Source organism: Capricornis sumatraensis, chromosome 7 (assembly GCF_032405125.1).
Source record: "Capricornis sumatraensis isolate serow.1 chromosome 7, serow.2, whole genome shotgun sequence".
NCBI classification, from domain to species: Eukaryota; Metazoa; Chordata; class Mammalia; order Artiodactyla; family Bovidae; genus Capricornis; species Capricornis sumatraensis.
The window spans coordinates 70,135,600-70,153,432 of NC_091075.1; the positions used below are offsets into that span (position 1 = coordinate 70,135,600).

The 17,833-nt window shown below is 36.7% G+C and overlaps 1 protein-coding gene across 1 annotated transcript in view; it reads right to left on the minus strand.

Annotated features, from left to right (window-relative positions):
• Positions 1-17,833, minus strand: part of FRYL (FRY like transcription coactivator) — a 215,933-nt gene that overhangs the window by 79,705 nt on the left and 118,395 nt on the right. Inside the window, exons 13-19 of the mRNA XM_068974804.1 lie at positions 15,378-15,481; positions 15,077-15,185; positions 11,995-12,081; positions 10,044-10,215; positions 9,395-9,527; positions 3,935-4,042; positions 773-1,010 (exon numbers count right to left, since the gene is read on the minus strand). Of these exons, the coding sequence (XP_068830905.1) occupies positions 773-1,010; positions 3,935-4,042; positions 9,395-9,527; positions 10,044-10,215; positions 11,995-12,081; positions 15,077-15,185; positions 15,378-15,481 (951 nt within the window). The remainder of the gene's footprint in view (positions 1-772; positions 1,011-3,934; positions 4,043-9,394; positions 9,528-10,043; positions 10,216-11,994; positions 12,082-15,076; positions 15,186-15,377; positions 15,482-17,833) is intronic.

Below are 17,833 nucleotides of genomic sequence, written 5' to 3' on the forward strand. Positions count from 1 at the left end.
TGACTGCTACAGGTCTGCCTCAGCTCAAGAAATTTAAATAACATTTAATTTACAAAAATTTCACATCATATAGTGAAAAAAGCATTTAATTGACAGTCTAAAACACATGAATATGCAATGTACCTAAGTTCTATCATTCTCTGGCTACTTTGTAAAAAGCTTTAGAGTTGACACTTAATCACTATTGGTCCAACATTTCTATATGGAAAATGAAGGACTGAATGGCATCCTTTGTACTCAAAGTTTGGACCAGCAGTGTGGCATCACCTAGGAGATGGTGATGTGCAGGCTTATTGAACATTGAGAAGCTGGGTTGGCTTAGATGATCCAGCTCTAATATCCAAGGTTCTACGGCTTCTACATTTTCACAAATCAATAATTTGAGCACCCTTTTCGGTTAAGAAGCACATATACTGTATATGTGAAATGGGGACCACTGGTGCCTTTGATAAGCAACCAAATAACTCAACTGAAAGGCTACCAACATTTTTTATTATACCAGCATTCAATATATTGGAAACAGCCTATATGTGAGTTAGAATTGTCTCCACTTTGTATGTTCACTGAAAACTAATTATTACCAAAGGAAGAATTTAATTTCTATATTTAATACATAAACTATAGGAAAGTTCTGTTTAAGGGGTTACAAACATTTTGAAAGGAAGTAAAACTAATGAAACTTCTAATTTTTGTGGGAGTCAATGTTTTAACATCATAACCAGTCATTTACCACTGACCATGCACAGAGGAACATTATGAAAGAGTCTGGTACCTGTGAGTCCTGGTTTTTGTTATGCATTTGGGTTGCTTGTTTCCACTGATTTATTAATTGTACCAACATCTTTACAGCATTATCAAGAAGTGTGGGATGGACATCAGTCACTTCACGAACAATAAAATAAACAAATCCTGAAAGGACATCCTCACGCCAATCTGGAAAATCAAGCATTAGTGCCTGCAGGGTATTGAAAGCCAGAGCACGAAGTTCTTCATCCATATGAATTGTGAGCCTACCAAGAACAAAATTCCATTAGCAAACCTCAAAAACCTTCCAAAGAGTTTTATCATCTAAAACTCAAAACTAAATTTAAAAAATACATCCTCTCAATTGGTTCATAAGAAGTAAGAAAATAGGAACCAATGTTCACTTTTTGTGCTATATTTGTCCTTATGCTAACCTGTATTCATTTATTTAAATTCACATCAATCTATTAATATCAGTTGGCATTAGAATAGTAAGTTTGATAATTCAGAATAGTAAGTTCGATCATAACTCAAATGTTGTACTTTAGAAAACACAGGCTAATGAACCAGAATTACATTTAAAAATTCTTTAATCCTTAAAATGCCATATATTATTCTATAATCAGTCAAATTTATGCTGAATTATATAATACCTTAGTACTAGCTCACATTGATTTAGTCCTATGCTATCACTGGAAAGGACAGTTTATTGCTCCTTTCACGCTGCTGAGTTTACAGTTAAACATAAGATGGCTGATTGTGAAGAAAAAAATACAAATCAAGATGGAATGAATTTAACAGAAATAATTCCTGAAAATGAAAATGAGAATTAAGCTGTAACTTCATAAATGGGGTATGCCTAGAAAGAAGATGAAAAAAAAAAGTAACATATGAAGTCTTCAAGAGAATTTATGTTAAGTAAATTATAGGAGAGGCTATATATAGTTACCTTTTAAAGACATCAATAAGATATGAGGACAGGAATGTAATATTAGTTAAAGGATTTTGATAAACAAGAAAATCATAAAAGATGGCTGCAGCAATGAAACTACTAATATTTAATGCTATATGACTAAGAGTTTCTGTTTGGGGCTACAGAGAATTATTTACATGATTGACCATCAAGACACATGTATCAGGATTAGAAACAGCCTGAATGAATAAAGATAAGTAGGTGATATTTAAAAATACGCCACAGTTACATGCTTGGGCAGCTGAAAAGATGGAGTTATCCTCAATGATAGAGGAAGAACGCTGTGTGATATCAGTCTTTGCCCTGCAGAACTCAGTTCTGGTCTTCACTAAGCTAACCTTCAACTGATAATGAGACTGCGGAGAAAATGTATTACAATTGTTTAATACAAAGACCCGGAAGTGAGCCATGAAGCAGCAGCAGTTACAGCAGCACACTGGAAATACCACACAGGGTCAGATCAAGGGTCTCAGTCCAGTGTTCTGTCTCTGATAGTGGCAGCAAAGGAGAGACTGTGGGAAAGGAGAGTGACCAACTCCATGCTGCTGGCTATAAGGGTTGTTCAACATTCCATAAATCCATGAATTTACACCTCTCTGTTTGTCTTAGGATATATCCACGCAGAGAAAGGGGCCGGATTCATTTATGGCAGGAGAACTATTGAACCTTCCCGGGAGACAGCAGACAGATCTGCAAACTTACAGTGTATCTTTGCTTTGTTTGTTTGCTTGCTTTATTCTAAGTAAATTAAGATTTAGACATCACAATTCCAAATGATAGGAGCTAGGGACAAAATAAGCAGACACGGGAATCTTTCTCTCTGCCAAAATAAATTAAGTATCACAGGGGAAAGAAGCAAAGTCAATAGCAAAGCAAACTGTCAATCACTGGCTAGATGTTTGCTCCTTTACTCGGCTCCTCCACCGCTGCCCCTTGCGGATGCAACTTCACTTTGGTGGGGAATATGGACTGCCATCCACAAAATGGTGAACTAAATGGAGGTGGGAGGCGTAAGAGCAGAAGTGAATGACACTTGTTTACTGCTTTCTCAAGGAATAATATAAATAATTAAACTTGTTTTCCCTCCCTAATGCTGACAGGAACTTTGTTAACTCTGCAATCTAATTTATAGCAAGAGTTAAGAGATACAGTGGGAAGGGATGACTTTATCTCATGGTGCCAAGTTTCAAAGTCACCTCTTTCTTCTCCTCCTCATCCAATACCATTCAGTCTCCTAGTGCAACCCTCAAGAGCTGAGGGTGGGTAGTGTATGGGTGTTTGAAATGCTCTGTGACCACGGAGGTGGGAAAGGCTGCTGGAGCAGTCTATTAACTGTTTATTCATTGTGAGTTTAACTTAACACTTAGTAATAAGAGTTCAGCAAGCAGTAAAAATCTTCGAATATGGTAAGATATCACTGCTCCATTGATAGTCTTTGTGCTTGGTTTCCCATTAGGGTGGGGCCAGTAAACTATGGCTCAAGGGCCAAATCCAGCCAGGCTCCTTAACAGGTGGCTGCTTCTTCACTACAATGGCAGAGATGAACAGCTGTGACAGAGACCACATGACTCACAAATCTTAAAACAGTCACTATCTTGTCTTTTACAAAAAAAGTCTGTTGACCCCTTATTTAAAGAGAATCCCCAACTGTATCAGCAAAACAGTTTTTCAAAAGGCCATCACTTCAACTTAGAATTATTTCCAGGAACTGGTATTTAAGTTTGGATGTCATATTAATTACTCTTTTTATAGAGCCTAGTGAGGAAAGAGATAAAAACTTCAACTCTATGGGCTCTCCAATAAGAGAAAAAAAGTGAAAATGAGACCTGGTCATCACCTTAGGTGCTAAAGAAAGGACTATAGGAGTTAACACAATAATTAATTGCCTAGTGAGTGTCATTACACACTGATAATGTCCATATGTTAACAGAACATGTTCTATAAATCCCAAGAAATAATAAATACTAGATGGAAAGGCAAGGAATTTAAAAATAGGATTTACAGGGGAACCCAGAAGAATTTTAAAAGTTGAAAGATGAGTAAGGAGAATGTGTTAACAAAACAAAAGACAAAAATGGGAGTTTAGAGAGTTATCCACAGATTAAAAATGTCTTTATCACTACTTTTTTTTAGTGATAATAGTAATGGGATGCTTTAGAAATCTAAAAAGACTGACTGACATAAAAGTTAAACTCACAAACAGGAATTCTCATTTACCTTGCCAACAGTTCAATAAGGTCAGTTCTGCTCATACCATCAGGAATCAGCCTTGGAATAGCAGCAATGCAAGTTCTAAACAAGTCAATTTTGGGTTTTCTTTCCCCGCTAAAAAACAGATTACAAGAGGACTTAATAAAATGAATCTTACATACATCAAACAATGAAAGCAAACTTAGAAAAATTATTACAGAAAATATGAGCCCACCTCTAAAAGTTTAATGTATTTAACATAATAAAAAGAGTATATACATTTCCAGTAAATAACTATCAGTTTATAAATGCAAAAAAATAATATATAATTAAGGAAAAAAACACAGCTAACAAGAAAAAAAGGTTTTCAGTAATTAGCAATTAATAACTAATAATAGATAACTAGTAATAGATAACTAATAAGGACCTACTGCATAGCACAGGGAACTCTATTCAATACTCTGTAATAGCCTACATGTGAAAAGAATCTAAAAAAGAGTGGATATATGTATATATATAATTGATTCACCCTTCTATACTCCTGAAACTAACACAACACTGTAATAAATCAACTAAACTTCAATTAAAAAACTTTTTAAAAAAGAAAACAAGCATAACAAATATTCAAATAGTAAATATTAAGCAAATTATTTATTGGTGGCGCAGTGGTAAAGAATCTGCCTGCCAATGCAGGAAACACAACAGACATGGATTTGATCCCTAGGTCAGGAAGATACCCTGTAGTAGGAAATGGCAACCCATCCCAGTATTCTTGCCTGGAAAATTCCATGGACAGAGGAGCTTGGCAGGCTATATAGTCCATGGAGTTTCAAAGAGTCACACATAGCTGAGCACACACATATACATTTATAATATTTATTAATTGTTTCAAATAAGTTAAATCTCTGATTTAACATTTGATGTATATTTAATTATTAAATAATATAGACATTAAATAACCTAATATTAGTTATTTGGGGGCCTATAAAATTAACAAAAATTTTTCTTTATTTTCAAGATCATATACTAACAGGAGTTTTAGAAAACAGACATTCTCATATACCACTGGTGGTATGGTTTGTTCTTGTCTTTTTATTTTACTTCAGAATATACAAACACACACAAAAATAAGCATATTGTTTATGTAATAAAATATGTGAAATTTGGAAATCCTGGATCTTCCATATGCTTGATAGAATTTAATTCACCTGTATTTTCCCTAGTTATTCAATGATTTTATTTATTTATTTTAAATATCTAACCTTTTATATACTGGCTTTTATTGTGCTCTATATTTCAAGGGAAAGCTGTTAATTTATTTGACACAAATTGTCCTTCAGCTGGCCCAATAAAACAATTTTTATATAGAAAAGAATTGGGATGTTTTAAGAGTTTTGGGGTCAGTATTCATTATAGTGTCTATGAATCTACTACTTGTTTTTAGTGATTTTATATATAGTCAGTCTTCTCTTAGCTTTGTCCCAATATGCATGATTTTACTTACCATAATTTAGTCAAATAATACCAGTCCCCAACAGGGTGGTTCAATTTTCTGTTACCTGATATTAACTGAAAGTAACTGTATAGCCAAGCTTCCCTATTAGCTCTTCAGCCTACAAATCAGGATGTAAATAACAGATGTGTATCATAACCAATGATTTCTTCACATCAATTTTGTCTAAGTCTGTCATGATTGGTCACTATACATCTGTTATTTGGTTCACACGGCAAAAGTGTGTAGCTGTGTTGATTCCCTGTCTCCAGTGGAAAACTCAGGTGATACTGGACAAAAATGGATAATCAAAAGAGTAAGTTGGCCAGCAAAAATTAAAGTACAGCAAAGGAAAAAGGAAGTGAACACTGGAAGTGAAATTCAAATCAAACATTAATGGAGTTACAGAAGAAACAGCTGACGAGGGGAAGCTGACACTGCTATCACTGAAGATCCAACATATGCAGTCAGAGGAACTCAGTGAGGCACATTCATGGGCATAAATGAGGCAAGTGCGGCCAAAAGGATGACTTCCCAGAGGAAGTAACGCAAGGGGAAAAAGAACCCCTTCACATTAGAGAAACTCTCCTGGGGCTTGCCAGGTGGCGCTAGTGGGAAAGATCCTGCCTGCCAAGGCTAATGCAGGAGAGAAAGAGAAGAGGGTCCAATGCCTCAGTCAGAAAGATCCCCTGGGGAAGGAAATGGCAACTACGCCAGTATTCTTACTTGGAAAATCCCATGAACAGAGGAGCCTGGTGGGCTACAGTCTATGGGGTTACAAAGAGTCAGACACGATGAAGTGACTTAGCACGCACAGAGATGTTAGCATATACTAGTATATAGTAACCATGCATTCATTGAGAGATCCAGAATCCAATTTGGTGGTCTAAGACCTACAAAGCAGATATTAACAGCATAAAGAAGTCCTCTTGTAAAAAGTACACGGATACTTTCTAGCAAGTAAAAGAACTTGTTGCCATAAAATATATCTTTCTCAGAAGGAAGTCCCTAACAATAAACGGAAACTCTGTGTTGACAAGCAGTTCTGGGAGTGGGGTGGAGGGTGACGTGAGGTACAGTTTCTCATACAAGAAACTACTCATACATTATTTCCCTCTGTACCCTCAGTTCCCAGGAGGTTTTCAGGTTTTCTTTTTTGTTGAACAAAGCTCTGGAAATAAGAGCATTTATTTGACTATGCCCCAACCAGCAATGCCAAAGAAGCTGAAGTTGAATAGTTCTATGAAGACCTACAAGACCTTTTAGAACTAACACCCAAAAAAGATGTCCTTTTCATTACAGGGAACTGGAATGCAAAAGTAAGAAGTCAAGAAACACCTGAAGTAACAGGCAAATTTGGCCTTGGAGTACAGAATGAAGCAGGGCAAAGGATGATAGAGTTTTGCCAAGAGAATGCACTGGTCATAGCAAACACCCTCTTCCAACAACACAAGAGGAGACTCTACACATGGACATCACCAGACGGTAACACCGAAATCAGACTGATTATATTCTTTGCAGCCAAAGATGGAGAAGCTCTATACAGTCAGCAAAAACAAGACCAGGAGCTGACTGTGGCTCAGATCATGAATACCTTATTGCCAAATTCAGACTTACATTGAAGAAAGTGGAGAAAACCACTAGACCATTCAGGTACGACCTAAATCAAATCCCTTATGACTATACAGTGGAAGTAAGAAATAGATTTAAGGGACTAGATCTGATAGAGTGCCTGATGAACCATGGATGGAGGTTCGTGACACTGTACGGGAGACAGGAATCAAGACCACCCCCAAGAAACAGAATTGCAAAGAAGCAAAATGGCTGTCTGAGGAGGCCTTACAAATAGCTGTGAAAAGAAGAGAAGCCAAAGGCAAAGGAGAAAAGGAAAGATATATCCATTTGAATGCAGAGTTCCAGAGAATAGCAAGGAGAGATTAGAAAGCCTTTCTCAGCCATCGATGCAAAGAAATAGAGGAAAACAACAGAATGGGAAAGACTAGAGATCTCTTCAAGAAAATTAGAGATACCAAGGGAACGTTTCATGCAAAGATGGGCTCGATAAAAGACAGAAATGGTATGGACCTAACAGAAGCAGAAGATATAAAGAAGAGGTGGCAAGAATACACAGAAGAACTATACAAAAAATATCTTCATGACCCAGATAATCACGATGGTGTGATCACTCACCTAGAGCCAGACATCCTGGAATATTAAGTCAAGTGGGCCTTAGGAAGCATCACTATGAACAAAGCTAGTGGAGGTGATGGAATTCCAGTTGAACTATTTCAAATCCTGAAAGAGGATGCTGTGAAAGTGCTGCACTCAATATGCCAGCAAATTTGGAAAACTCAGCAGTGGCCACAGGACTGGAAAAGGTCAGTTTTCATTCCAATCCCAATGAAAGGCCATGCTAAAGAATGCTCAAACTACCACACAATGGAAGTCATCTCACATGCTAGTAAAGTAATGTTTAAATTTCTCTAAGCCAGGCTTCAGCAATACGTGAAGGGTGAACTCCCAGATGTTCAAGCTGGTTTTAGAAAAGGCAGAGGAGCCAGAGATCAAATTGCCAACATCTACTGGATCATTGAAAAAGCAAGAGAGTTCCAGAAAAACATCTATTTCTGCTTTGTTGACTATGCCAAAACCTTTGACTGTGGATCACAATAAACTGTGGAAAATTCTGAAAGAGATGGGAATACCAGACCACCTGACCTGCCTCTTGAGGAACCTGTATGCAGGTCATGAAACAACAGTTAGAACTGAACATGGAACAACAGACTGGCTCCAAATAGGAAAAGAAGTACGTCAAGGCTGTGTATTGTCACCCTGCTTATTTAACGTATATGCAGAATACATCATGAGACACGCTGGGCTAGAGGAAGCACAAGCTGGAATCAAGATTGCCGGGAGAAATACCAATAACCTCAGATATCCAGATGACACCACCCTTATGGCAGAAAGTGAAGAAGAACTAAAGAGCCACTTGATGAAAGTGAAAGAGTAGAGTGAAAAAGCTGGCTTAAAGCTCAACATTCAGAAAACTAAGATCATGCTACCTAGTCCCATCACTTCATGGCAAATAGATGGGGAAACAGTGGCAGACTTTATTTTTCTGGGCTCTAAAATCACTGCAGATGGTGATTGCAGCCATGAAATTAAAAGACACTTACTCCTTGGAAGGAAAATTATGACCAACCTAGACAGGATATTAAAAAGCAGAGTCATTACTTTGCCAACAAATGTCCGTCTAGTCAAGGCTATGGTTTTTCCAGTGGTGATGTTTGGATGTAAGAGTTGGACTATAAAGAAAACTGAGTGCCGAAGAATTGACGCTTTTGAACTGTGGTATTGGAGAAGACTCTTGAGAGTACCCTGGACTGCAAGGAGATCCAACCAGGCCATCCTAAAGGAGATCAGTCCTGGGTGTTCACTGGAAGACTGATGTTGAAGCTGAAACTCCAATACTTTGGCTACCTGATGCAAAGAGCTGACTCATTGGAAAAGACCCTGATGCTGGGAAAGATTTAGGGCAGGAGGGGAAGGGGATGACGGAGGATGAGATGGTTGGAAGGTATCATCAACTCGATGGTCACGGGTTTGGGTGGACTCCGGGAGTTGGTGATGGACAGAGAAGCCTGCCCTGCTGCGGTTCGTGGGGTCTCAAAGTCGGACATGACTGAGCAACTCAACTGAACTGACTGAAACCAGCCATGTCCACACACATCTGGGGTAGTTAGGATTTATCCATAAGGCCTCGTCACTGACAACGAACTGTATAGATCAAGGGTGACTTTTGCTATCTATATTGATTTGACAGCACATAAAAGGGTAAAACTGAGCCTGTGGAAAGAAGCACTGTATCAAAAACTGCAGCAGATGGCAACAGGGGCAAACTCCAGAAGAAAAAGTCAGGGAACAAACAAGCAGAATCAACCCTCTATACTTATGAAAACTGAAATAGCAATGAAGAGAAATTACTGACTACATACGTAATCATATCTTCAGGCTCCTTATTGGACATCTGCACACTAGTCATACACATGGGCCTCCCAACTTCTTTGTCCAAATGTCTTAGAATGCTATCTAATGCTTTTCTCACTTGAGGATAGTAAACTGACATTCCTGGAGGAGGGAAAAAAAAAGCTCAGTTACAAAATGTAAAACATTAGACACAGAATAATTAGTTATTCTCTGTAAAATATAAAAGGTTATTGACTTTTAATTGCCATTAGCTTATTGATGTTACAGAAGAAATTCTGACTTTGACATACTCTTCTCCCTGATGATCAGCTTCAGTATACTGGAGGAAATGTATAAAAATTATGCACACAACTGAATTTGAAGAAGGACAAGATGCAATGGATAGTATCATGTAAGAAAATATTAAGAGTCGGACATGACTGAGCGACTGAACTGAACTAAAGAAAATATTTAATCCAAAGTCTCCTAACATGAAAATTTACAGATATTATAGAAAATGTATTCATTTTGTATCACTCTATATCCTGGAATAACCTGACACATACATTCATAGGCAAATAAATGTATGTAGGCAAATATATTCATTTTAGCTTGGATCATAAACTTTCACAAAAGAACATTAAACTGTATTATTTATTTATTCCAGTTAACACTAACCTATGACTTTTGCTTCTTCATCTGTCAAAGTTTTATTGAGGAAAATTTTCTTTACACGCAAGGTGTTTCCTGAGGGAAGGATAACTCCTGTCGTTGGCATTGGCGGTTCACCATCTTTTTGCTGCAAACTGTCCGCTATGACAAGGAAGACTCTGAGGCCTATGTTCATTCTCTTCAGAGAAAAAAAGTTTCAAAATAAAAATGTCAGAAAATTCCTCTTTCTTCATGCTAAAAACATCTCATCAAGTAACAGTGAGGGATGGGAGGAAGAAGGATAGAAGAAAAACGAACAACATTCTCTGTTCAACATTTTTTAAACCAGCCCAGGTGCTGGAATTTAACATCCAATTCCCAAGTGCCACTCTTTCACTCTGAGGTCAACTGGCTCTCCTGTTTTCTAGCTTACTTCAAAACTCTCCCATTCCTTCCTCAGCTCTACTGCCCTGACACTGTACCTTCCCTTCTCTGAGTAGATGATTTGTCTTCCACGTCATAGGAAAAAACCACCAATCTTCCTCAATTTCTCACTACAAAGTACACTGATCTATTTATATCTGCACCTTTTCTTCCTCTCCTTTGCTCTTATTACAATCAAGGGGTGCTGATATTCCTAGTTATTATATAGAATCCTACCTGCTCTTGCATTACTGGGAAATTACACTATCAAATCATTCCTTCTCTTTCTTGCACCTTCAACATTTCCCTTTTAACTGAACATATCCGATTCCTGTTCACTATACTCAACTAGCATAATGGAATGATCCCTCCCCGTTAATACTTCCCTCTCACTCATCAGTGAGCATACTGCTCAAAACAGTGGGCATTTTTCCTTCATTCTATCTGACTTTTCAGCAGCATGGAACACAGCCGAAGAGTTCTTCTTTTCTAAACACTCCCTTCCTTGACTACATCTGTACCACTGTGGGCTGTATCTTATCTACCTGCATTTCAGATTTACCCGCCTTTACCTGGGTATTAAACGTTATGCTGCCTCAAGGCAAGTTCCCAGGCTGCCTTTTCTTACCACTATGTGTTCTCTCCCAAAGTAATTTCAGATATTTACATGTCTTCAACTACCACTCGTACCAGAGTACCCCTAATTTTAAGCCTCATTTCTCTGAGCTTGAACCCTTAGACCAATCTGATACTTCTACTTGGATGTCAAAAAGATGCCTCAGATTCACCATGTTCAAACCAAAAGGCACTTTCCCCACAAACTCAGTATCTTCTCAGTGTTTCTTTTCTCAGTAAATTATCTCTCTATCCACCATACCATCTCAGCCCAAGCTGTCACTATTCATGACCTACACCAGTGCTAAATGGACATATGCATCCCAATGGGTGTGTAAGACAGTTCACTGGAATACAGGAATAAAATAAAACTTTTCTTTATATATATATTTTTGTCCAAGATCAAGGTTTTCAGGTTTACTCCTGTCTTTACATATGACATAACGCTGGTGAAATTAGTCTAAATATCAAAAGGTCATTTCACATAGTCATAGAAGACATTTTGTTAAGCATGTCATCTATAAAAATCAGTCATTTTTGCTCACTTTAAAAATCTGGAAATAATTATTAACCTATCTTAAAAATCCGACAAGTAAAAAGCTTCAATAACTTTCCAGCTCACTTGTTAAACTACTAAATATATACCTAAGATTTGATTATGAGAAGAACCAGCACAATAATTTTATATATTCTCCAGTGTCATTAGAGTCCAATAAGCAATTAGTTCACAAAACATCTTTAAACAATCTGAAAATTTAATATCTAAAGTATAAATAGGAGTTTACTAGGGAATAATAGGACCAAAGAAGTAGGAAATAACATTTATTTTAATTTGTCTTTAACTAGGAATTTAAGCCTAAGAGTTCTGATTCCAGAAACTGGGCTCTAAAAAAAATTTTTTTTAATTATATAGGATAGTAAATTACTATAATGTTTTTACCTCTGGATTAATGGTGAAAGTTTTAGTAGATTTTCCAACACTGAGAAGATCAAATATTATTTCTTTCATTGCAAAATCCAAACGTTCCTAGAAAAGAGAAAAATAATCAATAAAATCTTAGAAGTTTCTTCTGCTATAGGGATGCTATGGAGATATTGTAGGTTTGATCTAGACTGCAATAAAGCAAGTCACATAAATTTTCTGGCTTAGAAGTGCATATAAAAATTATGTTTATACCATATTGTAGTCTATTAACTGTACTATAGTATTATACCTAAAAAACAATGCACAACCTTAACTAAAAAATACGTGATTGCTTAAAAATTGCTAACCATCATCTGACAACACAGGGTTGCCACAAACCTTCAATTTGATTTTTTAAAAAAAGTGCAGTATCTACAAGGAAAAATAAAGCAAACTAAATAAAACAGGGCTCTGCCAGTATATGTTAGGTTATCACGCTAGCTCAGTCATGTCCAACTCTTTGTGACTCCATGGACTGTAGCCTGCTAGGCTCCTCTGTCCATGGAATTCTCCTGGTCAGAATACGGGAGTGGGTAGCAGTTCCCTTCTCTGGGGAATCTTCCCAAACCATGGATCATGTTAAGAATTACACAAACAATGTCAAGAATACTTGTCTGTGACCAGAAGAAGTTCCTGAATCTAGTTGGACAAAAGGAGAATACGTATGAATTAATGTTACTGGGAGAAATATCAATAACCTCAGATATGCAGATGACATCACCCTTATGGCAAAAAGTGAAGAAGAACTAAAGAGCCTCTTGATGAAAGTGAAAGAGGAGAGTGAAAAAGTTGGCTTAAAGTTCAGCATTCAGAAAACTAAGATCATGATACCCGGTCCCATCAGTTCATGGCAAATAGATGGGGAAACAGTGGAAACAGTGGCAGACTTTATTTTTGGGGGCTCCAAAATCACTGCAGATGGTGATTGCAGCCATGAAATTATAAGACGCTTGCTCCTTGGAAGGAAAGTTATGACCAACCTAGACAGCATATTAAAAGCAGAGACATTACTTTGCCAACAAAGGTCTGTCTAGTCAAGGCTATGGTTTTTCCAGTAGTCATGTATGGATGTGAGAGTTGGACTATAAAGAAAGCTGAGGGCTGAAGAATTGATGCTTTTGAACTGTGGTGTTGGAGAAGACTCTGGGAGTCCCTTGGACTGCAAGGAGATCCAACCCATCCATCCTAAAGGAGATCAGTCCTTTAGGTGTTCATTGGAAGGACTGATGTTGAAGCTGAAACTCCAATACTTTGGCCACCTGATGTGAAGAGCTAACTCATTTGCAAAGACCCTGATGCTGGGAAAGACTGAGGGCAGGAGTAGAAGGGGACGACCGAGGATGAGATGGTTGGATGGCATCGGTGACTCAATGGACATGGATCTGGGTAGACTCTGGCAGTTGGTGATGGACAGGGAGGCCTGGTGTGCTGTGGTTCATGGGGTCGAAAAGAGTCGAACATGACTGAGCGACTGAACTGAACTGAATGTTAAAAGTATATGATTATATATATGTGATTTAATTATCAAATGATTAGTTTAATACCCAAACCAGTAGGATATAAGTTTTAAACACTCATTTACCAAAATCATACTGAAGATCTAAGTGAAGTAATTTCCAAAATAATGATGAAAGGAAGCTTCATGATAATAGTTATGCAGCAGGCCCGGAGAGCAAGAAATTCAAACTGGGACAGAAAAAACTGGGCTCCAGTAAGGTAATCTCCAAGGAAAAAGAAAAAGTCAACCAAGAGTAGCTGATGTTTGAGAGGAGCTCTATAGTTCTGGAGGAATGCTGGTGTGAAGTGATTAATCCAAGGGAGTGGGTACAACCCTAGAAGAAGGGATGTGATAAAATGGCAAAAGTTCTCTGAACCACAGATCTAAAGCACAATCTGCTTTCATTCATGTTGCTGACACATTTATACTTACCTAATTATCATTAATTTGGTGCTTCTGTAAATAGAAATGTATTATTTTTTAAAATAGTCTTTACTTCTTCACTGTCAAGAATAATTACCTTATGGGTCATCTTCGTTGTCAACAGTTTTAGTTCAAAGAGAACTCAATGAACATCCTGGAATCCCAGTGTTTTTCCTAAGTTGAGACGGTAACCCTACCTATGCTTCTCCAGGGCTGATGTCACAAAAGACAATGTAGATGTGCTTACTCAGTCTCCATTTACTCCTCTTCAAATAAACCTGCCTTTACTGCAGAGGCTCCAAAGCTAACATGACATTTCCCAGGATGCCTTTGAACAAGAGGCTTCAGAATGTGATTGAAACCCAGGGAACTGGGGTAGAGGAGGAGGAGGAGGACAGGGAGAAATGCATCTGTTTTACTGGTGGGATCATGGTAGCAGCATGATTCTGAAGCACCTTGGGGGTATGCTTCCTAATTTGGCAGCTGTTTTGACTGTGGCAGAGGCAGCAGCTCCCTTGGGAGTCCAGTGTTACGGTCTCTTCTGTCCTATCAGCAATTCTGTAAACAATCTATACTCCTTAAAAGACCACTTTGGGGACTTCCCTGGTGGTTCAGTGGTTAAGACTCTGCCCTTCCATTACATAAGGCACAGGCTCAATCCCTGGTCAGGAAACTAGGATCCCACATGCCACATGGCGGTCAAAAAATAAAAATAAAAAGACCCCATTGGGTTCAGCTCTCTACAGTGGATTCTAGTGTCTGCACCTGAGAACCTAGATTAATATTATTATGAAAACAGTGTTCCACTATCTTTCAAAATACTCGGGCATTAATTAGTTTATAGACTAAAAGTAGGATTATGAGATTTCCTCAACTCTTTCTAAATTGAGTGCTTCCATTTGTGGGAATTTCCTTTCCTTCTCCAAGTGTGTAGATCAATGATTTAAACATATTTTGCACACACACACAAATCAATCATTAGCCTCATTTATTTTTTACTTTTTAAAGCATACTTTTTTCACTATTCAGTATTAATAAATGTTTTACTACCATGCTTTTAGATGTGTAACAAATTCTAGGAGTCTGAGTCACTCTTATAACTTCCACGTATATATGTATTATGAGTCAGTCACTCACCTGAGCAATGAACTGAATAATCTTCACAAATATATTGAGAGGTGTGTCACGAGGAACCACACTTCGTGAACCTTTCGGGAAAAGTGCTGACACTATGCTCATAAGACGACTAGAAGGAGAAAAGATTTAGTCATGATGAGACAATGAAAGTAACAAAACATTAGCAAAATATCCTTCCCATCCTGTCAAGGTAATTCATATTCCTCCTCAAGGTATTTTTGTTAACTAATATTCATCAGTGTGGTTATTTTTTTTTAACCAAGATGTTATTTGAAATATGCTTTAAAACAAAGGCACTCACCTTTGAGTTACAGTGTTGCTTTCACATTTTATTCTAATTACATAGACCCACAACAATCTATACAAAGATTCCAGTGCAACTCGAGACATTTTGGGATCTTTATTCTGTTTAGAAACAAAAGAGAATAAAAATAAGCTTATTTATTAAAGTACTTGCAATAAATTTAAGATCAATTATATTCTATCAACAATTAAAAGCCCTTTCCATTCCCTTTTTTATTGAATACAAAACAGGTTTCAATATGTAAGTATATGTTTAGTATATGGTAAGTACAGAAAGCTCAAAAGCAACCATAAATAAGGGACTTGAGTCATTCCTTGTATTCTCAAAACAAAAGAGTAAAATACTAGAATTATGTATTTTCTGTGTATATAGTTCAACTTACCTGATGGTAAATGGGTCCCACAATACTGACATAATCATGAAAGGATTATTCATCTTTGCCATAATTCATTGTAGTTCATAAACAGTTAAAATTTAGAACACCAAATGTTGTTATAGATATTTGCACTTATGAAACAATGCAAAATATTATTGAGTGATTATATTAAAAAAAAATATGGAATGGTGGGTTAAAAGCATAGACTCTGAAATTAGGAATAACTAGCCAAACCTCATCCTTGGAGACTGTTACATTGTTTGGTGAAAGTTTCTTCATCTCTAAAATGTAGATTAGGGTACAAGGTACCCCGTACCTACCTCACAGATTAAGGAAGTTATTATATTATGTGAAAAGCACTTGGAACACTGCCTAGCACATCTTAAATGCTCAGTATGTGTCAAGTGTTTGCCCTTAATTTTTAGTTTAGAACAAGAACATTATTATTTAAAATGAGAAAAGCACCCATTTCGGGTACAATTTGGTCAACAAACCTTTTCCTCATATGAGCTATTATAAAAAGTGAAATTCTCAAATGACAAGTCATGTAGTGAGAGTTAACTGTAAAATTTGAAATTAGCTAGTAATCATTTTTATTAGGAGAAATTCTTTATGCATCTGTTAATTATAATGCATTTAGTCCTATAAATTAGCATTTATTTAATTTGGCTTGAGGGATTTGCTATTGTTAAACAATTATTTTATATGTAACAATGGACAAAAGGGACTTTTTAAATATGAAGTAGCTGAGCCATTCTATCTTGTATTTTCTCAGACTACAGAAAAATAGACATCTGCTCCCGATAATTAGAAGCAATGCAAAAAGATTACTACTGGAGTTGTTTTTTAAAAAGACAAAAACTAGGGGGAAAAAAGTATAGGGCTTCCCTGGTGGCTCAGACGATAAAATCTGCCTGCAATGCAACAGAGCTGGGTTCAATCCCTAGGTCAGAAAGATCCCCCCTACAGAAGGTAATGGCTATAATTTTGTACATCTATGTATATGAAGATTTGATATAATTCAGAATGGAATATCAACTATTCAGTTCGTCAGAGTCTAAAAATCAGTCTTTTCCTCTACTGTCAAATCCATGATTCCAAATTTTAAATATACTCCCCAAGTAGTTTTTTTATTAATTTATTACTAATATAAATAAAGTAACATATATAGTTACACACAATGTATATTTCTAATGTAACAACCAAGCTTTCTGAAATACTTTCTTTTCTAGCACTTAAATACAAGGTCTCAGATATCAAAATAAGAGTTCAGTTTTGGGCTTCACTAGTGGCTCAGAGGTTAAAGTGTCTGCCTGCAATGCGGGAGACCCGGGTTTGATCCTTGGGTCGGGAAGATCCCCTGGAGAAGGAAATGGCAACCCACTCCAGTATTCTTGCCTGGAGAATCCCATGGACAGAGAGAAGCCTGGTGGGCTACAGTCCACAGGGTCACAAAGAGTTGGACACGACTGAGCGACTTCACTTTCACTTAGTTTTAGGTACATTACAAATACTACTTTCACTTTGTTAATTATATTTTCAAAATATGAATATTATAAACCAACATGTAATAAATTACATATTAAAAATCTAAGTCTAATTCACATAAAAATTCTTCTCATATAACTTAGAATATCTTATATGCTGAGGCATCTGACGTGAAATAAAATTTGATTTTCAAACTTTCCAAGATGGACTACTGTGTTTTATAAAGCAGATTTATTTTATAAAGAACAATGCCAAACAAGATAAAAAGTGATTAAAAATAATATAATTGTTTATTTGGTCAATGAAATGCTGCTATACATGTCTGAATAATAAAGACATCCTCAGTTAATCTAATCCTTAAACAAAGATACATAATTCCCTAGTTACAGTTCTGGTCTAATTTGAATAATCAGATTACATTAATAAAGTCCAGTTTTATTAACATATAATAAAGTTTTGATGTCAGTCAAATATGCTCTTGGCAGCAATCATTTTAGTGTTTCTTCACCTTTTCCTACTATGAACAAAAACAAAAAAAGAGATTTACTTAAACCAGTAGGATTGAAATTTTAAAGTGTTGCATCAAAAT